Source organism: Lontra canadensis, unplaced genomic scaffold (assembly GCF_010015895.1).
Source record: "Lontra canadensis isolate GAN:19392208 unplaced genomic scaffold, GSC_riverotter_1.0 scaffold130, whole genome shotgun sequence".
NCBI classification, from domain to species: domain Eukaryota; kingdom Metazoa; phylum Chordata; class Mammalia; order Carnivora; family Mustelidae; genus Lontra; species Lontra canadensis.
In genome coordinates, this window is record NW_022631124.1 from 2,927,147 (window position 1) to 2,954,480 (window position 27,334).

At 37.7% G+C, this 27,334-nt stretch overlaps 1 protein-coding gene across 2 annotated transcripts in view; it reads left to right on the forward strand.

Annotated features, from left to right (window-relative positions):
- The window catches only part of GCC2 (GRIP and coiled-coil domain containing 2), a 56,080-nt gene extending 32,984 nt beyond the window's left edge, over positions 1 to 23,096 (forward strand). The window contains exons 14-23 of one of the 2 annotated variants that reach the window (XM_032842431.1): positions 3,327 to 3,427; positions 3,515 to 3,592; positions 4,754 to 4,891; positions 5,987 to 6,108; positions 7,482 to 7,658; positions 10,467 to 10,684; positions 12,696 to 12,890; positions 13,890 to 14,029; positions 15,797 to 16,008; positions 21,415 to 21,499. In XM_032842431.1, the coding sequence (XP_032698322.1) occupies positions 3,327 to 3,427; positions 3,515 to 3,592; positions 4,754 to 4,891; positions 5,987 to 6,108; positions 7,482 to 7,658; positions 10,467 to 10,684; positions 12,696 to 12,890; positions 13,890 to 14,029; positions 15,797 to 16,006 (1,379 nt within the window). In that variant the 3' untranslated portion in view covers positions 16,007 to 16,008; positions 21,415 to 21,499. Of the gene's footprint in view, positions 1 to 3,326; positions 3,428 to 3,514; positions 3,593 to 4,753; positions 4,892 to 5,986; positions 6,109 to 7,481; positions 7,659 to 10,466; positions 10,685 to 12,695; positions 12,891 to 13,889; positions 14,030 to 15,796; positions 16,009 to 21,414 lie in introns of both variants that reach the window. The other variant, XM_032842429.1, reaches the window with a different exon arrangement.
- The last annotated feature ends 4,238 nt before the right edge of the window (positions 23,097 to 27,334 follow it).

Here is a 27,334-nt window from a genome sequence, read left to right on the forward strand (position 1 = left end):
TTTCTATTTAATTTTAATAGAAACCACTGATAATCTGGACTTGTATTCTCAGTGGCATTCCCGCAATAAATAAAGTAGCACATCTCCCTTGACTACTTTGTAGTATTTCATTCAGCCTGTAGCCAAATCAGTAAAGGTGATTCCATGAATAAACAAAGCTTTGAAGCCCCGTATGCAGAGTTCTGATGATCTACCTGCATCCAGGGGAAAAATTTAGAATACTCAGGTAATTGAACGGATTGTAGAGTTTCCAGACAATTCATTATGTATATATCTTCCATTATGCACATATCATATTTTCCAACTATTTTCCTGATGCAAATTGAATAGTAGAGCTCTAGTTTATATTCCTGCAATGCAAATATTTGGTTTTGTGAATTAGTGAATGTGTATATTTTTGATCATTAACTAAGCTAAAAGAGAAGCTGTTGATACCCTAGCAAAACTAAAAAGGCAAGCTTTTTCAAGAAGGCCATCCATGTCTCATTGATAAGTAAGTACAGAAATGAGTGGTACAAGCAGTGAGTGCTCTTTAAAAGTTCGGGGGAGGGGGGTGGCACCTGGGTGGCTCAGTGGGTTAAAGCCTCTGCCTTCAGCTCAGGTCATGATCCCAGGGTCCTGGGATTGAGCCCCACATTGAGCTCTCTGCTCAGCAGGGAGCCTGCTTCCCCCCCACCTCTCAGCCTAGTTGTGATCTCCGTCTGTCAAATAAATAAATAAAATCTTAAAAAAAAAAAATAAAAATGTTCAGAGGGGGAAAAGATTCTATAGACTGAAACAATCACAAGTTGGGGCTCAAAGTAGATCTTAAAGGTAAGGTTTGGAGAGAAAAAGCAGACTGAAAAAGGGTATTCCTTTCTGCAGCCATGAAATACAGCAAAATGAATGAGCAAAATGAAACATAGTATAATTTTAGAAGTCTTGACCAGTTGGAGTGAAAGACTTGACCTGTTAGGGAGAAGTGAAGTATAATGAGGAACACATTTTTGATCCAATTTGTGAAGTACCTGAAATCAACTAGACTATATTTGGGTCCTTTTTGAAGGCAATGGAGAAAGATTGGTCTGCCAGCATATCAGATTTATTGGAATGGTATAGAATCTGTCAAAAGCCACCAGGCTCATGGGAGCAAAGGTCTTGGAAGCCTGAGTTAAGGAGTTGCAGTGGAGTAGGAAAAAGATAGGAAGCATTCTGGACAATGTTCTGTGAAAAAAGAAAAAAAAATGTTGCCTAATAAATGAGCAACACACATTTAATCTGAAACCCCTCCAACATCTGCCTTTCCACCTTAATTCTCATTACTCTCTCACAGATAGAGGACTGCTCCTTTTTCCTGAGACACGATTTGTTGTGTTTTTCTGTAACTGTATATCTCTTCTCTAAAGGAAATCTTTCATGCCCTCCCCCTCCTACCTCATGCCCACCCTTTAGAATCCTTCCTAATCTTAAGTGTTTCCTGTTCTATGAAATTTTCCTTGTCCTTTGCAAACTTTGTATAACCTTTAGCCCCTGTGGACACACGACCCGGTAGCCTTTTGTATTTCTTTTGTAACACTTATATTTTGTTTTGTGTTATTATGTGAAATATTATCCCCTAATTTCATTTTTATCCTTTGAGCTCAGGAACTAACTATATCTAATCACAATTCCTGGAGCACTTAACAAAGGTTTCGTATATAGTTTGTGCTTTATAAAATGCTTTTCAGAATTGAACGAATAGTTGCCAGGAAATAACTAAATTCGACTTATCATAAAAAGGCATAGCTAAGATAATATTCTTACAGTATACCTGCTCATGTTTACCAAGTAGTAAGTTCTGTATACATGGGTTTAACTAATAAAGTTAATCATTGCTTATAAGATATTTTAGTAGCACAATTACATAGTGCCGATATAACTGGCCTAGACCAGGTGTCAAGCACACTTTTTCTTAAAGGAACAGGAAATCTTTCTTCATGGCTTCACAGGCCCCATGGTCTCCAACATATACTCTTTATTTCTTTCACAACAGGCTGTGGCCAGATTTTTGGGTACCTATGATCTAGACCATAAAGCTACTCACTCCTATATGATATTTGTTATTTTTTTTTTACCTTGTTAGCATAAAAGTTTTTTGTTTTTATCGTGGTTCAATTTGTTCCTTAGTGAACTGTCACCGACAATCCCATCCTAAGAAACAATTAGTATCACAAAAACAACCAGGTGTGTGCCTCTGCAGTGATATAATTGGAAATACATGGTACCACTTTTGAGGAACTTCTTAAAACTAAAGTTTTTATCTTTTCAATATACTCTAAGTATGTAACTTCATTTTAAAGGTACATACTGAAATATTGACAAAGGATTTCTTGTGAAGAACCAAAAACAAACAAACAAAACAAAACCAGGAGGGCACAAGGATTAGGTGAGGGTATAGGTTAGGAGTTGGCAAGCTTTTTCTATCAAGGGCCAGACAGTAAATATTTTAGGCTTTGCAGGCCATCTTGTAGTCTCTATAACCATCATTGCGCTAAAGCAGCTATGTACAGTATGTAAATAAATAAGCTTGACTGTGTTCTAATAAAACTCTTTACAGAACAGGCAGCAGCCAGATTTTAGCCTATGGGTCACAGTCCTGTTCTGGGTAGTAAGATTGGCCATGTATTAGTAATTGTTAAAGCTGAGTTATAGGTACAGGGAGTTTATTTTACTGTTGTCACAGCTATCATGTATGTTTGAAATATTTCAGAATAAAAAACTAAAACAAGTTTCTTTTATTTTTTTTAAACAAGTTTCTTTTGAAGATAGGTTAATACCAAGAAAAAAGACTTATCCATTTATTTAAATTCATTCATAAAAATTATTTAAGGGCACCTAGGTGTCACAGTCATTTGAATGGCTGACTCTCTAGTTTCAGCTCAGGTCATGATCTCAGGTCAAGGTCATGAGATCAAGCCCCACATTGGACTCTGCGCTCAGCACAGAGTCTGGTTGAGATTCTATCTCTCCTTCTGCCCCTCCCCCTCCTGTGCTCTTTCTCTCTAAAGTAGGTAAATAAATCTTAAAAAATTGTTCAGGGGTGCCTGGGTGGCTCAGTGGGTTAAGCCTCTGCCTTCTGCTCAGGTCATGATGTCAGGGTCCTGGGATCAAGCCCTGCATCGTACTCTCTGCTCAGCAGGGAGCCTGCTTTCCCCCTCTCTCTCTCTTCCTGCCTCTCTGCCTACTTGTGATCTCTCTCTCTCTCTCTCAAATAAATAAATAAAATCTTTTAAAAAAAAAAGTAAAAGCTGGATACCTTATTAAAAAAAAAACTGTTTAATCTGTTCTGAAATTATTTCCTTTGCTAGCTTCACTACAGTCTTCAGTGCAACAATATGAGGAAAAAAACACCAAAATCAAGCAGTTGCTTGTGAAAACCAAAAAAGAACTGGCAGATTCAAAGCAAGCAGTATGTTAATTTCCCAATTCCATATTTCATTTTATGTATTTATCAATCACTTCTTTTTTAAATTTAATCAAAATTCTTATTCTGTAGGAAACTGATCACTTAATACTTCAAGCAACTTTGAAGGGTGAACTGGAGGCAAGCCAGCAACAAGTAGAAGTCTATAAAGTAAGATTCTTTTTACTTTTTAGAATTTACAAAAAAATTTCCACATAGAAGTAAGCTACTATGTAGGGAATTTTCTAAATATCTTTATGTACATATTATTATACACACACATTTTTTCCCCCTAGATATCCTTCATTTGAAAAAGTAGAAGCAGTAAGTATGGCATGTAACTGGAGTATCCCCTTAAGATTTAGCTTAAGCTAAAGGGGATTTTGGAAATCTTTGAGGCACTAAAAATAAATATAACATAAAATATAAAATAAACATGGCCCCAGACCTGCATCTGAGCTTTTTAAAAAATGATCTGAGTTTCTGAAAGTCACAGGAATAAAAATGGTTTTATATTTGTATGTTGTATACATGTTATATGTATATTTATATTATTATGTATTTTTATATCTAATTATAGATTTTATCTATAATGTATATTTGTATCTATAGTATATATATTTATAGCATATCTATTGGTAATATATATTTTATACATCTATATTTCTATATCTATAATTTATATATTTATAATATATATTTTACATCTATTTTATATATGCTTATATATATCATATCTATTTACATATAGTTTTATCTATTATTATGTATTTTTATACCTATTTTTATATTTTTATCTAGATACCTATATATATTTTTATATCTATTTATATATCTTTATATCTACTTATACTATTTGTATATATTTTTATATGTATTCAATAAACGTTGAACTGTAACAAATAGTCTGGAACTTTTTTTTAATCATGGTTTTAATTTAAGGAAAACTGAAATAATTTATTGGGAAAATGTTCTATTATATTCCCAGTACTCTTTGAGTAATAGTAGTTTTTTATCGCTTATATATACTCATGATTCAAAACTCAAGTATGTTTTTAGGGGCGCCTGGGTTAAATAGTGGGTTAAAGCCTCTGCCTTCGGCTTAGGTCATGATCTCAGGGTCCTGGGATCGAGCCCCACATCGGCCTCTCTGCTCAGCAGGGAGCCTGCTTCCTCCTCTCTCTCTGCCTATCTTGCTGCCTACTTGTGATCTCTCTCTCTCTGTCAAATAAAGAAATAAAATCTTAAAAAAAAAAATAAAACTCAAGCATGTTTTTAAGGAAAGTCTCTTTAGCCAGTTTACTAGAGCTTAATTGAAAGGTTTTGCCCCAGATTCAGCTGGCTGAAATAACCTCCGAGAAGCACAAAGTTCACGAACACCTGAAGACCTCTGCAGACCAGCACCAGCGCACACTGAGCGCATACCAGCAGAAAGTGACAGCCCTTCAGGAAGAGTGCCGCGTTGCCAAGGTACGTGCCTCACACAGACCCAGCAGACAGATGTTACCACCTAGCAGGCAGTTCACATGGGGGCTTTGGTCTTGCCTTTTAGGATTTGCTGTTGTTTAAGAGCACTTATTAAAAGTAAGTACCTGTTGCGGCTCATCTGACCTGAACCCCAACCCCATCCAATCCTGTCACTTGCATAACCTTTTTTTGTTAAAAGGGAAGACATGGGTACACGTAGTTTTCATTTTAAACTTGTTTTGTAATTTCTGTGTGTAAGAGTTATTTTCTTTTAATTTTATGCTTTATATAGTTCTTTCTGAGGGCCAAACGATTATAAACTAATATTCTGATAGAATGGTTGTGAGGGCCTACTTTCTTCAGCATGCTAAGCAGACCCAGTACAGTAGCTTTGTGAGAGGTGCGGCTCTGATATGAGCCAGTTTGGCAGAAGGGTCCCAGGAGATCACGTTGGGAAAGTAGAAGACCTAGAGTTTCATTTTTCCTGCTCTCTTTGAAATCTGAAGTTCAAGTGGCTTAATTTCCTTGAATTTATTTTTCTTGTATTTATGAAAAGAGGAACTCCTCTCCATAAGTGAAAATCTTTCTAAGGTTTCAAAGGCAAATAAATAGTGCCATTACGAAGTTTATGGGTACCGACGCTACCAGGAGGAAAACATGGTAGAAACATCTTTTATCAAACAAAATTCTATCATTCAAATGCTTTTAAAAGGTTATAAGACTTGGGCACCTTGTGGCTCAGTTGGTTAAGTGTCCAGCTTTGGCTCAGATCCTTATCCTAGGGACCTGGGATCTAGCCGGTGTCTGGCTTCCTGCTGAGCAGGGAGTCTGCTCTCCCTCTGCCCCCCTCCCTGCTCTTGCTCTCTCTCTCTCTCTCTCTCTCTCTCAAATAAACAAATAATCTTTTTTAAAAAAAAGTTTTAAGGCCAACAGAAGCACACTTCTTAAAGGAAGTTAATCAAGGGGCTAAGGAGTGTTGGACATTTTACTCATTTTCTAAAACACATTTTCATCTTAAATCATTACTCTGAAAGAAAATAGGATTATGTTACAATGAATCTGCAATAGAAAAATCATTCTTTCTTTTAAATGTTATAGGCAGAACAAGCTGCTATAACCTCTGAATTTGAGAGCTACAAAGTCCGAGTTCACAATGTTCTAAAACAACAGAAAAATAAATCTGTGTCTCAGACTGAAACTGAGGGAGCTAAACAAGAAAGGTAAGGTCTAAATTAAAAGGAACATCCAGGGTTCCCCCCTTTCCTCCAAAATAGATTCTCTACCAAGTAGGCTGAGAATCCTGCTTTGATTTCATTTGACTGAGGAATTTTACATGTAATAAGAGCAGAGTTTCTTGGCTTCACTCTTTCTCCAGGCAGCAACAGGGAAACATCTCTATGAAGGACACTGTTACAGACTCATAAAACTAATATGTAAGCAGCAAAACCAGAAAATAGGCTAAATAGTGTTATCTTGTTGTAGCAGGAACCAGTCAGAGCAGAAATACAGGCACTAAAATTACATTATGATTAGTTTTTCCAATTTTGAAAATTGAGAAATAGAAGAATAAAATTGCTTCCTTGATATACCCACCATTAATTAGGTTAAACAGAATTGCTTAAAAACATTTTATTTATTTCAAAAAGTTTTAAATTCTGTACTAAATTCTAGCCTAGAATTACATTTTTCTTCTTAAATTTATGGCTGTCTCAATTATGTTTCAGTGGTATCTTGTTTATTGCATCTTTAAAACTAACATACAGATCACTTTTAAATTATTCAAAAATATACTAGGAATATGAAATAGGATAATCTATAGCATGTGTGCTTTGTTTTTTAAGTAGAGGTTCAGTATTCAAAGTAATTTTACATCTGCCTCTTACTGTTCTAAGTAGGACTAAATATTTGCAATGTTTGTATGATACTTTTCATTCAAATATCTATTAAATATGGGAACTGTAGACTGAAAAATGAGGTATTTTCTCTGTTAATAGCTCATCTTCAAATTTCAAAGTGAAATTGAATATTGACACCTTTAATATGAAAATGTCAGCATTTGCAAGAGCCTTTTTTGATTATGCTGGAATTTTGGATTCATATTATTTTAATGTAAATGTTTTACATTCCTTCTATTTTCTTATGCATAAGATAGTTTTTTCTGAAAAAGGAAATTCAGTGAATTGTATCAGTTGAGACAGAATGAGGAGCTTTTACTATTTGTTTTTTATACCATTCTTCTCATAATGGTTGGCTTACAACTATGTAATTTTGTTTTTAACTAAAAGCATAGTGCTATAACACAGTAGGCCATTTTGATGCTATTTAATAGTCTCTTCTCCATTTGAGTATGAAATTTATAAGTTCAGAGATGTTTTTGAAAATCTGCAGGGCCTAGGATTTAAAATCTGACTCTAACATATATTTAATCCTAGTCTCCGAATTCTCCTAATTATTCACTTTCCTTTAGAATCGTCCATAATAATAGCAAGTGTATGACATTAAAAGATGAAACGATTAAAGTAATAAAATTTATTTGAAACCACAAAATCAGGTTTACCTCTTCTAAAACTTTTTGTAAAACTGTTTGTTTCAGAGAACACCTGGAAATGCTAATTGATCAACTAAAAATCAAATTACAGGACACCCAAAATAACTTACAGATCAATGTTTCTGAACTTCAAACACTACAGTCTGAACATGATACTCTCCTAGAACGGCATAACAAGATGCTTCAGGAAACTGTGTCCAAAGAAGCAGAACTCCGGGAAAAGTAAGGTTGCTGGCAGTACTAACAGTGTTTGCACTGGGCAGCAAAATGTTTCTTTGTTGGAATTCCTAATGTGTTGTCCTGGGATAAATACAAACTGAAAATAAGAAATAGATATTTCTGGGGGCACCTGGGTGACTCAGTTGGTTAAGTGTCTGAGTCTTGATTTCTGCTCATGTCATGATCTCAGGGTCATGAAATGGAGCTCCTGGGATCTTTTTCCTCTGCCTCTTTTTCCTCTCTCTAAAAAATAAATAATAATCTTTAAAAAAAAAATAAAAAGAAGAAGAAAAAGAAATAGATATTTCTAGAGGCTTAGTAACTTTGTTTTTCTACCTTAAAGGACCCCTCCCATTTTGATTGTTTTTATACTTCACTTTTTTAAGAACAGTTAATTTTATCTGTTCATCCAGTAATCTGTTTCTCCTTTGGCCCTCATGGCCAGAATGTTTCTTTAAAAAAAAAGAAAGAAAGAAAGAAAAAGAAAAACCACTTTCCAACTCAGGTGTCAAATTACAAGCATTTTTCTTTTTCTCTAGAGGAAAACATTCACACAGCTGCTGACTCAAAAAGAATATGGCACTTACCTTTGCAACTGTTTTCAACTTGTCATAGTGTTACTTTTGTTAATCAGTACTTTAAATAGGCATCAGGGTTACTGGCAGGAGGAACATGAACAAGGAAATTTGAACTGTAATGAAGAAATTGGGTGGTAATATCTATTGTACCTTAGACTAAGGAAAAGAGTTCTTCATTGAGCATCAAGTGTGTTGGAATACTTTATATATTTCAGGTATGCTTTTAATACTTATCTAATTGATGGTAATCTTGAAAGCTTCATCTTCTTGGCTTTTTAATCTTTTAATAGTGTAATTTATATATGTTAACCATGTAAATCAAAAGTTTCAGAGAAGATCTACCAGTTTTCTAGCTATCTATCAAAAGGGTTTACTGGGAGATTTGCTGAAATACAGCAATGCTTGCTATTTACATCAGAAATTTCCCACATTGATTCTTTACTCTAGAAAAGTTATTGCAAATTATATTGCTAAGACAAATAAATTGCAAGTGATGCCTCTGAAGTTCAGTGACTATTTGGACGGGGCGGGGGGGGTGGGGGCTCTACTATGTGCCAGTCTCTCTTAAGTACTAGAAATTCACATCATTTTCAGGTATCTGTAGAGGTCTTATTCCCCTTCTTCAGAAATAATAAGAATAATGTTGTTACTGTCTGTCCCCCAGTGTGAAGAAATAGCCTGTTCTTTATAAATTCTCTTCTTTTTAAGCATCTTAATACTCATACTTTCCCCGTATGAGATTATAAAAATGGCTCAAGAGGAATAACTAGACTGACCAACTAATACTAATATTGCCCAGAGGATCCAGCTATATAAACACCCCAGTAACAGTTGAGACATAGTAAATTTCCATCAGCATAGTCATTCTGGGTCCAAGTTGGGGTTCAGGCTTTTAGCTCTTAAGTAGGTAAAGTCAGATGTGTCACTGAGACCACCTGCAAACTACCAACCTTACTTCCAACCTAGCTCTAAAATGTAGCGATTATCTTCCTTAGGAAATTGTTGTTGTGTCTGCCAATGGTTTTTCCTTTACTTTCGTACTAGTGTTTGAACATAATGCTCACAGAAAAATGCAGATTTGAGGAGTAACATATACAGTAGCATTTTCTGAACTCATTGATCAGTGTGAACTTGAAGCTTAAGAATCCTTTTCTGAAACATACGGTATTTTTATTGTATGTCACTTTTAGCCACTAAATCTTGTCTTAAAACCTTATATAGTATGCATATGTGTAGCACATAGATAAAAAATCTTGGAATGCTATGTGCTAAACCATTAACAATGTCTACCCCTGGAGCTGGGATTTTACACTGCAAGGGGTGGGAGTGAATAAGAGAGAGCTCTCACTTTTTTCTATAATTGGTTCCATATTATTTGAAATTTTATGAGAGTACTTGTGGTACTTGTGGCTCTCTGGCATAAAAAGAAAACTTTTTTCTTTTTTTTCTTCTTTTTAGTTTTTTTTTTTTTTTTAAACCAAAGCCAAACATAAAACATCAAGACTACAATAGAACCACGGAAAATAGTGGTTCCCAAATGATAGTTCCACTGACTAGTACCAAGCTGATTAAATAAAAATCACACGGAAAACTGTTAAAAGTAGGCGATTTCTAGGACCACCTTTGGAAATTCTGATTCAGTGGCTCTAGAATGAGAACTAAATGTATTTTTAACAAGGGACCCAATGATTCTAATGTGCAGTGAGATTCAAAAACAGCCATAGTAAACCAAGCCTTTGTGTTTCAGAGTGTTACGTTAATTGGCTCAAAAATGATTCAGAAAATTTCCTTTCAGGGTTTCCTTAAGATTTTATTTATGAATCAAAAGAACATATTCTTTTTCCTGTTTTCAAGGTAATAAAAAAAAGATACCCTATGCTTATATGAGCATCCACATAAGATAACCTGAAAGGGGGACTGATTTAAAGTATGTATTATGCTCTAAATTTAGTCCTATTTTCTGATAAGTGATGAAGGAAGTTCCTCATCTGAACCATAATAACATAGTTACTCAAACAAGGTTTCTTGAATTACAGAACACAGAGATGATTTGAACGAGATGAGTCCCCAGACGGTTAACACAGCGAATACCATTATAGATGCTTAGCAGTTAATTCATACATTTAATAGATATCTCAGGGCTAATTATCAAGTAGAACCCAGTTGAGAAAAGCTGAGTCAACATGTCAAGTTGAAAGATCTGCTACGAAATTAAGTTCCTCTCACCCTTCAGGTTGTGTTCAATACAGTCAGAGAACATGATGCTGAAATCGGAACACACACAGACTGTGAGTCAACTCACATCCCAAAACGAGGTCCTTCGCAGCAGCTTCCGTGATCAAGTGCGCCATTTGCAGGAAGAGCATAGAAAGACCATGGAAACTTTACAGCAGCAACTGTCCAAGGTGGAAGCTCAGCTTTTCCAGCTTAAGAGTGAACCAACCACAAGAAGTATGTGTGTGTGCATGAGAACATCAGTCATTCACCTTTGCTCACGTAGTTATGTCACTTACATACATTCATCACAAATCCCTAAGAAAAAAGAAAATTTACTAGGTGACAACCAGTGCCAATTCTGTGATTAAAGAATTTTGGTTTTGCTTACTGAGAAGATATTTGAACCATTTGACCCCTTCCTGGTTATACTTACAGCAGCCTGTATCACCTCTTCCAGTACTGATTTTCCTGTATCTGTTCCCCTCCATGTAATGCCATTTCCTGTTCTCTGACTCGGACATACTCTGCAGTCTCATGACGTGTGTCCAAATTCCAGTATTCACTGAATCCGTTTGGTATTCTCCATCATTAGTCATCAAATATATCTATTTTGTAATTAGGAATATTAGAATGAGAGGCTTAGAAATACCCAAGCCCCACTGAACTTATAGGATTGATTGGTCAGTATAGCTTCTTCCCTTTAAAATTTCTCCTTAGTTGGAGATTTAGTTCAGCTACAGCTGGTATCTTCCATTCTCCTCCCTGGAAGAGATGGAAATGTGCCAGCCGAGATGAGGATACATCATCTTTAAGGTATCAACTTTATACTTAATACCATTTACCTTGAAAAATGTCACCAGGACACTGGCAGCAATGGGTCACTCATCAGGGTGCAAACCCAGCTTCAAGAAATTCAGCCTAGGCTGCCTGGATGGCTCATTCGTTAGGCATCTGGCTTCAGCTCAGGTCATAATACCAGGGTCCTGGTAACAAGCCCCACATTGGGCTCCCTGCTCAGCGGGAAGCCTGCTTTCCCTCTCCCACTCCCCCTGCTCATGTTCCTGCTCTTGCTGTTTCTCTCGCTGTCAAATAAATAAATAAAATCTTTAAAAAAAAAAAAAAAAAAGAATTCAGCCTATGCCAAGAGTCATCAAAGGAAGTAATCAGTCAGGGAAACACAGTCACATGAGAGATTGTGATCTAGGAATCAGCAGTGGAATAAGCAGTTGGCACAATATCAGAAATCCTGGAAAGTGCTTCAGCAAAGGCAGCTGGAGGCTAATGTTTGAGAAAAATGAGGCAACATCATGGAATGGAAAATAAATGGAAATTGGAAGTTTAAAGATATGGCATAGAATTTGCTTCCTAACCCTGCTATGATGCCTTGGGCAAAGTCATTTAATTTCCCTGACTTTTGTGTTTCTTGGGATTAATCAAGTAATGTGTTTGAAAGTGCCTTATAATTCTTACAGTTCTATCCAAGTGTTCACTATCAGCAAACAGGAAAGCCTGGCTGGGGGAGTAAAATAGATTAGTTCCCTGGGGCACCTGGGTGGCTCAGTGGGTTAGGGCCTCTGCCTTCGGCTCAGGTCACGATCCCAGGGTCCTGGGATGGAGCCCTGCATTGGGCTCTCTGTTCAACAGGAAGTCTGCTTCCCCCTCTCTCTCTGCCTGCCTCTCTGCCTGCTTGTGATCTCTGTCTGTCACATAAATAAATCTTAAAAAAAAAAAAAAATAGATTAGTTCCCTGCCCTGAGTGCTAGGCGTTTCTTGGTTGAACACTGAAGATGTGAGGGAGCGATGGAAGGACCCAGCAAAGATGAAGGTGTAAGGTAGTGATGAACAAGTACATCTGCTCAGCAGAGTTCAGCAAGTGTATTGTGTTCAGAAAGTACGCAGCTATCTGAAATACCTAATCCTCAAAAACAGTCTAGTTTGAGAATTTCTGCCAGTATTCTGCAACTGTATAGCCCTCCCTGTTATGGTATCTAATAATAGAGCTTATCTAGGTGGTAGCAAATAATTTATAGTTTCTTTTGAAATTACTTAACTAAAAGTTAATAACTAAGTTTTTAGGGCAGTCTTAGAAATTCTTTATGCACCATTTATTGGTCTTCTAGTTACTGAAATTTCCTGTCATACCACTTGACATTCCTATGATCATTTTAATTTTCATTGTGTATCTCTGTGAATGCAGAATCCATGATTTTGAACAATCTCACACTTTTTTAAAAAAATTCAACAGGCCCAGCTTCATCTCACCAGCCTTTGAAGAACCTTCGAGAAAGGAGAAGCACAGATCTCCCCCTTCTGGACATGTATGCCATTACCCGGGAGGAGGGTGAAGGAATGGAGACAACCGACACAGAGTCTGTATCTTCCTCTGGCACTCACACACAGTCTTTAGAGCAGCTGCTTAATTCTCCTGAAACTAAACTGGGTATGTTTTTCTTCTTTAGCTCTACTGTCTTGTCTAATAAATCCTAACTCTTCAGTTTTATGTGCTTTTTTGAGCTACTCTAAGAAAATTTCTTTCAGTGTTCCACTCCAAATGGAAAACTCTCCTGCAGAATGAAACAGTTGAGTTTTTTAAATAAAATGCTAGTTCTGCCCCAGGCTTGAGCCAGAAATAGATGGTTGGAAGTCCTATAGTGGTATCAGAAAGTAAGATGAACTACTCTCTCATCCTTGTAAGAATTTGACAGCTTTTATTTATTCCTCTGTTAAATTTATTAGACATACTAAAGCTTCAGTATATGTTAGTTTTACCTGTCATGAATGTTCACAATTCAGGGGGAATTCTGTTCTCTCCTGAAGCTTCAGGATCTAGAGTAAAGACTGTTTATGTCTTTGGTCACTAATCTTGGTGTGGATGGAAACTGCAATCCCACCAGGCAAGGTTAGTAATGATGACATGGAGGCATCACAAGAGAGTGGCAGCGGACTCCAGAATTACATCTGGCTTTGTGATTTTTGCCAGATTACTTATCAACTCTGAGCCTTTTCCCTCATCTACACAATTTGAATAATGATACTTACCCACCTCCTATAATATTATGAGCATCCATGATATAAATGATTGGTAAATGTTACTACTCCCCTCGTTTATAAGTAAAACAACATAAACTCTTGGGATATAGAGGAGTGCGAGTGGGGAAGCAGAATAGTCTAAAAACACAGGGCATACAAATTCTAAAATTGGGGCTCGTAGAGCTTGAATTCAATTAGATTATATGCTTTACAACAGAGATTCTGCCTTATTTGTGTCACGTTCAACATGTAACCTTTCAACTGAGATATGTTGAATAGAAGAATGACAGAGAGTGGGCCTGAGTAATACTGCAGAGTAAGATATCTGTGCTTAGATATATTTCTTACTTAGAATCTTCATCTGTAATCTCGGATTTTGAAACTTAATGACTGGAACAACATCTTGCAGAGCCTCCTCTATGGCATGCTGAATTTACCAAAGAAGAATTGGTTCAAAAGCTCAGCTCCACCACAAAAAGTGCCGATCACTTAAACAGCCTGCTTCGGGAAACAGAAGCAACCAATGCAGTCCTTATGGAGCAAATTAAGGTAAGGTCAATACTGCCACCCAGAAAATTCTCTCTGCAACAGGTTGGTTTTCTTGACCCCCACACTCTCCAGATGAGACACATCCATCACATCTTCATTCTTTATGATGTCACATTCCTGAAACTGAGAAATATAAATTGCTTTGGATATATATTATATAAAGACTAACTAAATTACTATCTTTTCTAAGAAACTATGATTTAGAAATGGATTAGAGTAGGTTCATAAGTCATTATTCCACATATGCTTATGGAAAACTTAAATGGGTATGAGCCCTTATGTTCTAAAGATAAACCAGGGACACTTCTCATTCAGATCATTCAGCTGATGTTTATGGCACTAAACTTATCACATATTGTGGGTGGAGGTAGTAAAGTAGCATAGGAAACTTTCCTACTTAAAGGTGACACTAGAAACATGTGGCAATATGTAGATAGTAGAACAGTTGAGGGTTACACAATCCGTGGTGGCTCACAGCTAAGTCACTTCTCCAAACATAGTCCTGCTACTTAACTGAGCAGTTCTTGTGAGCCAGGCCCTGGGCTTACATATATTATCTATCTAATCCTCATTCTCACTGGGGAGAGAATGACTGAAGCTGATAAATGGTGGAGCAACATTCCAGCTCATGTCTGTCTGGAAAGCACATGGTTCTGCCCTCTGCATGCTTCTCCAAATTGACTATCCTCCCTCTGTGCAGGGCCTCAGCTATCCTTGTTAAATTAATTTTTTAATGCTGAATTACTTAGCTATTCATAGTAAATTGTGTATATTTTGACATTCCACCTCTAAATATTTTAGTACGCATCTATATAAAACAACATTTTCCTACATAGTCAAAACATTATCACATCTAACAAATTGCTAACTAGCCCAGTGAACTAAGTGACTACTCAGATGTATTTCCACAAATTTACATTCTTGAATGATTTCTTAAACATTATTGTCACTTTTTTAAATGACTGTAGGTTTTAGAATAGAGTTGGCTCTTTTCTGAACTAACCTAAAATGAAGAAATGTAACTATTTTTGTTTCAACCCAGAAATCTTCCTCAAACACTTTAGCGTTCTATTGTCTTTTGCATATCCTGTTGCCCCATTTTTCTGGTAGTATTTTAGATTGTCTTACATTCCTGAATTTTCACTCTATCATAGGCTTGGCTTTTGTTTTGGTAAATAAAACAGCTGTGGTTCATCAGGTAAATATAACTTCCCACTGGACACCATAACTACCTGCAGTCTGTGAGCAGGGCAGGAAAGGGGTTAGTGGTGGATGTAGATGTTTACTTTAGTCCCTGGTTTCAAGCTCTGCTTGACCTCTGCAGTGTGTCTTATCCCACAGCCCTGAGCCCACTGGTTTACTTTCTGTAGAGAATAGGAGGTGAAGGGAGCATCATGGTAGTTGGTACCATGATAGGTTGGCTATGTAGACTTGACATCAGTCCTCAGTCTTCAACCCCATTTCTTGTGCTCCTCCATACTTTGAGGCAGGAGCTTCTTGGTGTTTCTGCGGGATCCATTCTGTCTTCTTGTCATTGGTACTTGGTGTGCCACTGGGCTGAGTCTCTTCCACTTTATCTCCTTCCCATTTTGTAGGAATTTCTTGATATTTCTCATTTATTTCTTTTTCCTTCTCTCCTAATCACTCCTTTATAGTCATTTTTTTGGGGCATTTCAGGGGGAAGAGAAGAAGAGTACATATGTTCAGCCTGCCATGTTTAACCTGAAGCTCCTAAAACTCATTTTTAACTCATTTCTCCAACATCAGCTCCTCAAAAGTGAAATAAGAAGATTGGAAAGAAATCAGGAACGAGAAAAGTCTGTAGCTAACCTGGAGTACTTGAAGAATGTCTTGCTACAGTTCATTTTCCTGAAACCAGGTAGTGAGAAAGAGAGACTCCTTCCTGTTATAGACACAATGTTGCAGCTCAGCCCTGAAGAAAAGGGAAAACTGGCTGCAGTTGCTCAAGGTTGGTGAAGGAAAGTATTAAAACTCTTGTTGCATAACTTACACTAAATGTTGGACTTATGGTTGAAACTCTGTATGCTTACAATCTTGTTTGTGACATTGTGACTTAAAACATTTAATATTTGGTTCATTTGAGTGAGTTCTATCATATATGTAACCTGTGACTAGATTTGAAAAGCTAACGTTTTAATACTTCAGGTCAATTATAGTACATAATATAATTTTAAGATGCAACAAGTACAATACTGTGTTTAGTTAGATCTTTGAAAGTTAGACATGTAATTCTAGCATTGAATTCTATCAAAGTGGTTTTATTTTGTATCATAATTAACATGCATTAGCTTATTCTTTCCTACTCACTGCCCCCACCACCACCACCTCACTCTTACTCCTTCCCCTGCCAAATAGTCTAGAGGCAGCAGAGTCCTATGACCCAACAGTTGGCCCATATCATACATGACAGTCCCATTTCTCAAGGCAGACTCTGTTTTAAAGCTGTCCTGTATTTGGTGCTTAGATTTTTGTGGCAAATAGATTTAACACTGTGATTTTATAAACTCCTTTAAAATGATTCTCATACAACTGCTGTAGTTACCTGATTTCAGACCTTAAGGATCATGGTTTCATTTTTGTTAGTTTAAAATGTTTTTATTTGTGACCTTTTCAAGCATACAGGCAGAATGCTGTCATGTCCTTTGTAGCTATCATCTTTAACAATTTTCATGATCAGACTTCTTTTGAAAGGGGAAGAGCAGAGCTAGAGATTTTTTTTTTTTTTAAGATTTTATTTATTTATTTGACAGAGAGAAAGCACAAGCAGGAGGAGCAGTAGGCAGCAGGAGAGGGAGAAGCAGGTGTCCTGCAGAGCAGGGAGCCCAATGCGGGGCTGAATCCCAGGACTCTGGGATCATGACCTGAGCTGAAGGCTGATGCGTAACTGACTAAGCCACCCAGGTGCCCCAGGGCTAGAGATTTTAAAGCAGATCCCACACATCATATGATTTTCCCAGCAAACACTTCACTGTGTATCAGACTCCTCTGCCATCTACATCCAGTTTATGCTCGGTGTTCCTATTATTGCAGATGTCTTTGTGTAGCATCCTAATAGGGTCACACATTGCATTTGGTTGATGTCCCTTAAGCTCTGTTTTGTTTTTGTTATCTATAGCAGTTCCATGTTCCTTTTCATAATATGTCAATTATTAGTTGAAGAAACTGGTCATTTGTCCACTACAAGCTCAGTTCTGGATTTGGCACTTTGAGATAGCATGTAAGTTGTTCCATTGTTGCCTGTAAATAGGAAGTCAGATCTCTGTCAGATCTGTCTGATCTGTCAGATCAGCTGCTTAGATACAGGTGCAGTTGGAGAGGGTGGGAGATAAAAATCCCTCATAGGTGTATTGAAAGTACTGTGTACTTTCTTTTTTTTTTTTTTTTTTTTTTTTAAGATTTTATTTATTTGACAGAGAGAGATCACAAGTAGAGAGAGAGAGAGAGGAGGAAGCAGGCTCCCCGCCCAGCAGAGAGCCTGATGTGGGACTCGATCCCAGGACCCTGAGATCACGACCCGAGCGAAGGCAGAGGCCTAACCCACTGAGCCACCCAGGCAGCCCCAGTACTGTGTACTTTCTGAGACATCACATTAGTAGGCCCAGAATGTCTGGTTGTCCCGCTCTTGACTGGTTTATCTCATCATGTTGGTGTTTGGGGGTTGTTGTTTTTTTAAGATTTTATTTATTTGAGAGAGAGAGAGAGAGAATGCACAAGCATCAGGAGGGGCAGAGGGAAAGAGACAAGCAGACTCCCTGCTGAGCACAAATCTGGACACAGGAGTCAATCCCAGGACCCTGAGATCATGATCTGCGCTGAAGTCAGACACTTAACCAACTGAGCCACCCAAGTGCCCCATGCTTATGTTCTTCAACACCTTCCTTTATTCTCTAAAAATCCTGGCTACACTAGTAATGCTGGAGAGTGATCCTCAAGATGGAGCAAGTGTCAGAATCATCTGATGAGATGATTAAAACTCAAATTGCTGGCCACACACCCCCAAGTTTCTGATTCAGTAAATTTAGTGTGGAACCCAAGAGTTTGCATTTTTAACAAGTTCCCAGGTGATACTGATGCTCTGGCCATTATTAAGCTAGTGTACCTTTGAAAGATTATTCACTTCTTATCTCTTAATTACATGAGAAAACAAAAGAAAACTTTAAAAAATTGAATTAAAAGTGTTATGGTCTGGCAGCAGATAGAGATATGGCTTAAGCAAGAGTTATTGAACTGAAAGATCAGAAGGAATCATCAGAAGAAAGAAACAAGACAATGGAAGAAAAAATGAAAGAATGGGTAATAGACATAGAGGTATACTGAAAAATCCACCCACACATTTGAAAAATCTCAATACGATTTCAAGTAGAATAAATAAAAGGAAGTCTGCCTCTTCGCATAAAAGTGAAACTGCCCCCCCAAAAAGGACAGAGAAAAGTCTCAAAAGAAGACACATTGCCTCTTTACCTTTAAAGGAAAAGGTAAGTGACTTTTCAGTCACTTACAGTGACTTCTCAGCAGCATTGGTGAAGTACTCTCTTTAGCATGCTGTAAGAAATAACAGTCAGCCTTCAAGAAATATTTTTCGAGATCTTTTCTGATAGAAACTTTAAGAATTTGCCTCCATTGGAAATCTCAGCAACATACTCCATGTAAAAGGAAAACCTAAGTGAAAGGTCTGAGGTGCAAGAAGGAATTGTACAGGAGACTGGTCACCATGCTGCAGATAAGAGTCCTGAGCCTCACCAGCCAGGACAAGGACATTTCTTTACCAAGGCCTTCGGGACAACAGACCACGTCATACATGTCTGGGGTGCAGAAACGAGGCTAAAAAGAGGGCTGCTCTTCCTGGCACTGAAAAGAATGGAAGCATAAGAGCAAAAAACACAAGTACCTCTTGCCTCCTTCATCTCCTTTGAAGCAGTATTTACATTTTCTGATTTTGTATAGAGTTTATACCAGTATTTTTCATTCAGGTTGCTAACCACTAGTGGTTGTTGAAATTAATTTGGTGAATCACATCCAGAATATTTTTTTTTAAAGATTTTATTTATTTATTTGACAGAGAGATCACAAGCAGGCAGAGAGGCAGGCAGAGAGACAGGAGGAAGCAGGCTCCCTGCTGAGCAGAGAGCCCGATGCGGGGCTCGATCCCAGGACTCCGAGATCATGACCTGAAGGCAGCAGCTTAACCCACTGAGCCATCCAGGCGCCCCCAGAATATTTTTTTTTAATGGAGAGAATGAGACAGACATCAGAATACATTGAATCTCGTAGGGATAAGAAGTGTTTCATGAAATTCTCTGGGTATATGGGTGGATGTTGGTATCTGTCTGTATCAACTCCTAATATAAAATGTTTGTCTTTCTATGGGTCTGGGTCACAAATATTTTGAGAAACATCAGTTTAGGGAATAAACTAGATTATCCAACTCTGACAAGTGATGTCAAACTTCCTGTAATAAACACCGTTTAAGGACCCAGCTCACACCGCAGGCAAGTGTCAGGAGCTGCTCAGAGCTGCCTGTGGCATTGCTACATAAGGCAAAAAAACACAGAGCACTGCATTAGTCTCAAAACAAGTAATGTGAAGAAGACACTGCTGGCAAGTGTCAGTTATTGCTGTGTGTGTAGTTCACATGTCAATTCCCCCTGCTTCCCGCATGTTCGATCCCATCACTGTTCACAGACTGCATTTTTCTTTTCTTCTTGAGACACAACTTGAGATGAGCAGAGTTCGCTCCCTAAGTAAGTCAGTGATACAGTGCTTCTCTTTGTAAGACTGGAATCTCAACTTTGCTACTCAAGTAGAAGCTGAAAGTTGCCTCTTTACATTTTTGCTCCCTAACTAGGTTATAATTTACAGAGCTGTGTGTTGTGACTTACTGTACAAAATTACTAAAGTCTAATACTCTGTAGAAGTAAATAAAGAGGAAATAGACCTGAAGTTAATACAAGGTTATATGCCAATTTTACCTCAATTAAGGACAAAAAAAGAGAGAGGAAAAACGGCAAAGACTTATCAAGCTTTTTTTGGTCATCTCTAGATTGACAGGAAGAGAACACGCTCATACTCACTGTAAGTGTCGAATTTGGTTTGCAGAGGACTCAGAACCTTATCAGAAAAGAATAGTTACTCAGGGCAGGTGCAAATGCATGCAATCTCAGCCTTTTTGTGGTCCTCATATACCTAAGACATGAACAGCTGCCAGGAACATTGTCTGCATAGGGCAGAATCCTGCCAGATCCGGGACATGGCTGAATTTTTGTTGTGTCACAAGTCTTATACTCAGCACTATTAATTCCAGATGGACATACAGCAGTTTCTGCGTTTCATTTAGGAAATGCAGCCCCCTGGCTCTCGTTCTTGGGAACAAGGCCACTGCCGCCTCTAATGGGAGAAAGCAGAGGCAGTGCCCAGTTTTTCATCCCTTAATGTCACTTCCTCCAGCTTTCTGTGGAAAGACTGACTTCTAAAAAGTCTTCTGCCACTACAATGCCCTCTAGACATTCATGCCTTTATGTAACCCTCTCTCCTTGAGTGGCCATTAGACTGGCCTCGTGATTTGTTTCTAACTAGTAGAATACAGCAAAGGTGACAGGGTGCCGCTTTCATGATTAGGTTAATTGTGACTTCTATCTCATTAGCAGACTCTACCTTCTCCACTTACAAGCTGACATTATTAAAGAGGCCACAAACCTAACCACTAAAAGAGTGAATCTCATGTAGATTATTTCTCAATATTTTTAAAATTAAAAACCCATACATAAATGTTTAGAGCAGCTTTATTTTAAATTGGGAAAAACTAGAAACAACGCAAATATCCTTCACTGGTAAATGAGTAAAACAAACTGGTACAGCCACACAGTAGAATCCTGCTCAGCTATAAAAATGAAGGAGCCACCGATACCCACAGGATCATGGACAGTTCTCAGATGCTTCCTGCTAAGTGAAAGGAACCATACTCAAAAGATACATGATGTGGCCCAATTTATACGACTTTCTGGAAAAGGCAAATGGTGGGCATGGTGGTACTGCACCTCAAGAGGATGAAGTACTGTAAACAAATTATGCCTCAATAGATACCTGATTTCAGAGTGATTAAAACCAGTTGTTTTTGTTTCTCTTGGTTTAGTTTTGAGGTTTACCACACAACTATTGGGTTTAGGTTCTAAGTTATGTAAAGGCTTCCATATTAAAAGAATGTACAAATTCCCCTTATTGTCAATAATTCTAGTTGTGCTGGGGTCTTTATTTTGGAATTGTCTAATGGAGAAATGCAAATACTGAAAGGTCAAGAATAGATTTGTAACGTCAAAGTATGTTCTGAGAAGATTAATGCATTTTTTTTCTTTTTGGATTCCCTAAAGGTGAGGAAGAAAATGCTTCCCGTTCATCCAGATGGGCATCCTATCTGCATAGTTGGTCTGGACTTCGGTAGATTGATGGGAAAACATTATTTATTAACCAAATAGAATCCATGTGGCAAAAAAGAAAGTTTCACATATATTGCTGTCATTCTTTTGTCCAAAAGTGTGTATGTATATGTTCACATCTACATATATTTGTATATACGTCTGTCAGATGTATTTAAAAAGTATCTGCTTGAAATAAAAGTATGAAGTTAAAGTACAGCAGCCTGAAGGGTTGATACCAGTCCACAGCCCTCTGACTCTGTGACCTCCCAAGAGTGCTGCCAGATGAAAACACCAAGAAACGACGCCACTCCCTCCTTCTGTGGAACCTCAGGACCCGCCTGTTTCTGGGCAGTACTGTGAATTTCGAAGTTAAATTTTGGTACAGTACCAACTGGAATTTAGGTTTTGAAAATAATATTACAAGACTATTTATTGCAAGAGCAAACTTGCAGATAGATTATTATTATAAATTGTTGAAATGTAATTAGAATATGAAGGAAAATGCTTTGTGCATAACGTTGACATGTTTATTAAGGGATTATAAAGCAAATATGTACAGTTAATTATGAGACTAACATTTTACTTAGTAACTTTAAAATGAACTGGTTTTTTTGTTTGTTTGTTTGTTTTCTCTAAAATACATTATCTCAAAACTCATTATGTTGTCAGAAGCCCTCGTGTTGGCTGGTGTAACGCAGAACATGAACACAGGACCAGCTCATTACCTTGGGGTGCTTTTGTGGTGTCTCTCCAGACTCTTGAGAGGGTTCATCTACTTTTAAGCCATAAATCTGTTTTAAGAATTCTTTCCATCTCCCCCCATTAAAAACTTCTCAGAACATCGACTGCATCATGCAGCATTGTATCTAATAGGAGAGTGGCGCTCCCCGTGGTTCAGCAGACATGCCGTTCTGTACGCTCTCCATCCCAAGGAACTTCAGGAACACATCTTCGAGGTCAGTGTCACATTTTCACAGGTCTTGTGGTGTTACCTGCCTTTGATGCCTCTAAATATATTTTACTGACAAGATCAGAATTGTGTTCTTAAATCATAAATTTGAGAATTCTATTTTTAATATTTATTTGTTAAAAAATCACCACACAGTATGCTCTGTAAAAGTTCCCTTAAGCCTTTCAATTTATACTTTGATTTTCATTCTCAGCTGGTGAACTGACTTGGTTTACTCAGAACATTCGTTTTGATTCCAGTTTAATTTAACTGAAATTTGCTGCTGACATGTTGAGTTTGTTCTTTACAAAATATCTCCTATATCTGTCTTTCCTCCAGTTTTAGAACAGACCTAACTAGTGAATGTATTAATGAAAATGCATCCATTTCAGAGCTGACTTTAAGTTTAGTTTTTTTACTTTGTAAACTGTGAATATGCATATACCAGCAGCATACAATGTAACTGTAATAGTATTTAAATAAATTTCACTATAAGTGTAGACCTTTTTGAAGTCTGTATAAACTTATTTTGAAATACAGTCTCTACTTATGAATGTAATAGCAAAACTACCATTTTGCATGATAAAAAAGTTAACTTTGATTACAAAGTGATATTCTTTCATGATTTCAGCAAGAGGAAATGTATTGATTATTTTAACATTTCTATTAAATATGTTTAACTGCGTATCATATTTTTATGCCTACTTTTTTTCTGTTAGACACTGTCTCTTCGGAGTTTTTGAGTTAGTCTATGAATTGGCATTACACATTCCCTTACTACTGTCTTGAGACAGTTGGGACCTAGAGTATCAGGTTGAGAGAACATAGATTGACCTTTTGTTAGGTGTTGTGTGGATCATGATGCCTTCCATGTCTGACATCTACCTTCCAACTGGAAGTGGAAGCCACACTTAGCCTTTCTTTGGGCGCCTCACAAGTTCCAGCCTCCTCTGTGATGTATACAGTGAACTTTGCTTACGCTCCAAAGAGCATACGATCAAGAATTATATTCCTTTAAACAAACTTTGAGCATTGCATTCCTTTAAACAGACTTTGGGAGAAGTGTAACTGAACTGCTTACTAGCAAAGCAGAGGCTTGCTAAAGGCAAGCAGCGTTTTGTGTTCTTTGTAAACCCCGTGTTAGCTGGTGATGTCACTGGAAATCTATAATATTGGGGAGTGTACAATTTCCAATAAAGATATAATTTGGTATTTGGCAAATAGTATGATGCAAACAAAAAATTACTCATACTGTATGATTAAGTTGGAATGTAGTGGTCACAACTTGGTGTAAGACTATTCTACTTTGACTTGGTATCTGAAAATCAGCTATTGTTTCAAAATAAATGCACACTAAGGTAAACAATCTGATATAAAATTGCAGGTGACTTTGAGCTCATTTTTACCCATGAGTGTTAAAAAGCAGTTCATTATTTACATATAAGTTAGATACAGAAGAAAAATCTTTTCCCCCTGTATTCATAATGTGACTAAATGGAGGGAAAATCAAGTTGTGACCTTCAAATTGTTACTTTAAAAAAGATAGAAAAGTGCATGTTAATAGAACATTGAGTATGGTGAAGAAATATGTTTTCAGTTTCAATTTCAATAATGTAGGTGACCACCCCAGGTTTCCTTCAGAGTGGGCTCACTTGGAGCCCACATAGTGGCTACCTCTCCAGATATCTGCCTAGAATTGAAGATGACAACAATCCTCTCCACTCCTTTTTCTGGTAACTTTTCCCCCACCACCATACGAAGAGGCCAACAGAATCAACTGAACCAGGCACAGAGCCCTAACCCAAGCCAAATAGATTAGATTCAGGAACATGGATTTGGGACCAGAGTCAGGTTCACATCTCTGTGTAACTGGAATTGTGGTATGTAATGACAGGAACTCTGGAATGCCCAGAAGGAGCAGAGAAAAGCCTACCTAGAAAGCATGAAGGAGGCTAAGCTGACATGAGGAGGTAACAAATACGGGGTGAGGGGGAAGGGGCAGCTTCAATTCTGCTTCTAACACCTGAGACCGGTACAGTGGATTCCAGACTCTGTCCCTTGCATCCTCAGTAAACTTCTACATGTGCTTCGAGAGTGACTGTCAGGTGTCTGGAACACAGTGCGGTGGTGAGAGGAGAAACTCTACACTCAGACCTGAAGAGGATGTCTGCTTCACTACTGACTGACCTGGGCTGTGCTCTTGACTGTTTGAGCCCCCATCTCTCTCTCTGCAAGACATGGGCATCATCACCCCAGCACAGTGGGCACTCCAGTGTTGTCCCCCTTTTCAGTCTTACCTTCCTACTTCCACAGCCTGCAGCAAGTTTACCAATTCTCTTTTCTTTTTGTCCCCTTTATTGTCCTTCAGTGCCCAGCACATAGCACTAAATAAGTGTGCTTAATGAGTAAGTGATTTTAGTAACCAAGTGAATATAACATTTAACTGCACATGCCTCTGATAATCAATCTCTTGTTTTTTAAAACTTTACAATCTGCCCCAAGCTAGGATTAGAATCCAGATTTCATGAATCATGATCAGCTCATTAATGAAAATAAGCAATTAAAAATGTACAATGATCTCTTGAAACTAAAGTTCAAAAAAATTACAAGGAAGTGAACAAAATCAACTATTAAAAAGAGAAAAGGAGATTCTAATCTAGGATGCTCAGGATTTAATTGGAGTCTCTGGTCTCTGAAAATAAGAAAATACGAAGAAATTTTCAAAGAAATAATACAAGTTTACAAAATTAAAGGCAAGAGTCTAAAATAAAAGACTTATCAGAGATCCAGTATAATAAAGGCATAGTGATACAACTTTTTAGAATAGAAAGTGCTCCTAAAAAGTTTTCCAATGACAGGGATGCCAGGACAGGGTGAGAGTCCTGACTCTTGGGTTTTGGCTTAGACTGTAATCTAGAGTCACAGGATTGAGCCCCACATCAAACTCTGCTTAAGTTTCTTTCTCTGTCCCTCCCCCCGATTACATAATTTTTTTTTTTTTAAAGATTCCAAAATGAAACAAGATGGGATCAGGAGGGAGACAAACCTTAAGAGACTCTTAATGGGGCACCTGGGTGGCTCAGTGGGTTAAAGCCTCTGCCTTCGGCTCAGGTCATGATCCCAGAGTCCTGGGATCGAGCCCCGCATCATCGGGCTCATCATCGGGCTCTCTGCTCAGCAGGGAGCCTGCTTCCCTTCCTCTCTCTCTGCCTGTCTCTCTGCCTACTTGTGATCTAACACTGCATGTCAACTACGATTTTAAAAAATAAGAGAAAATACATTTACAGTACTGCAGTGCATTAAAAAAAAGTCCACTTGTAAGTAGACTTATGCAGTTCAAACCCAGAAATAAAAAAAAATGAGAGAGAGAATCTCTTTTTGGAAGCAGTTAAATGGTACGCATGGAGAGAAAATTGTGTTTTTTAGTGTAATAATTGCTAAATGTTAAAATTGACAAAAGAAATTTTCCAGAGACAAAAGCAAGTTTCAGACACAGGAAGGGAAGGAAGATTGCTTCAAACCTCTCAAACAGCAGCACAGCACACCAGAAGACCTCAGAGAAATTCCTTCAAAATTCTGAGTCAAAATGATTTGCAACCTGAAATTCTACAAGCAACGAACTTCCAATTAAGTGGGAGAAAATAGGCTTTTTCAGACCCCTAAGAACTGGGGAAAAAATGACTTCCCATGCATCCTTTCCTGTTGAGGGAATATGCTCCAGAAGGCTGAGAGAAAACAGAAGTGAAAAGGAGCAGCCAGGAAACGAGACTAACTAAACACAGGAGAGTGCTGAAGAGTGATCCCAGGATGCCTGCTGTGCTTGAAGAGGAAGAACCAGGAACTAAGAGTCCAAAGGGGGATTCTCCAGGAAGGGAAAAAAAAAAAAACTGGAACTCGTGGGTTACTTGATGTAGCTGAAGTGTGAAATTTTATTAAAAGAAGTTGGAAGTGGAAATGTGAACACTGACAAAATATTTTATACTAAGGAAATATGTTTAATTTGTTTTGTTTGATAATGTGTCTATGTTTAAAAAGAGTTATTTTTAAAACATGCCAAAATATTTATGTTAAAATCATATTTGATCCAAATTAATATAGGAGGGACCGTGTGGGTGGGAGTGTGAGTGAAAGAGGGTTGACAAGGAGTTGAGGGTTGCTTTCTTATCTACTCAAACATCTTCATTCTGTGTTCTTTCCCATCTACACTGCAAGCATACATCTTTTCTTCTGACATCATTTATACATTGTTTTGTTTTTTACATATTTGTTGACATATAATTTATATGCTATAAAGCTCCCTTGTTGAACATGTACAATTCAATGATTTTAGTACAGAATTGTGAGAACATCCCCACAATCTGAGTTTAGAAATTTTTATTACCTCCCCAAAAAAAAACTGCCTACCCATTGGCAGCCGTTCCCCCATTAGCCCTCCTCAACCCTGGGTAGCCACTAATCCTCTGTCTTTGAGCTGCCTATTATTCTATACTTTTCATACAAGTAGAGTCATAAATCTGTGACTGACTTCCTTCATTGTCATAATGTTTTCAAGGTCATTTGCATTGTAGCATGCAGCCGTACTCATTCTCTTTTACTGCTGAATAATCATCCTTTGTATGAATTGCCATGTTTTACATATTCATCCGTTGGTGGATATTTTGGTGTTTCCAACTTTTAGCTATTAAGAAAATTGCTGCACAATGTCCACAATAGCCAAAGTATGGAAAGAGTCTAGATCTCCATCAACAGACGAATGGGTAAAGAAGATGTGGAGGTTGTGTGTACGTACATAGACTCTCTCTCTCTCTCTCTCTCTCTCTCACACACACACACACACACACACACACACACACACAGTGGAATATTATGCAGCCATCAAAAAGACCGAAATCTTGCCATTTGCAATGACGTGGATGGAACTGG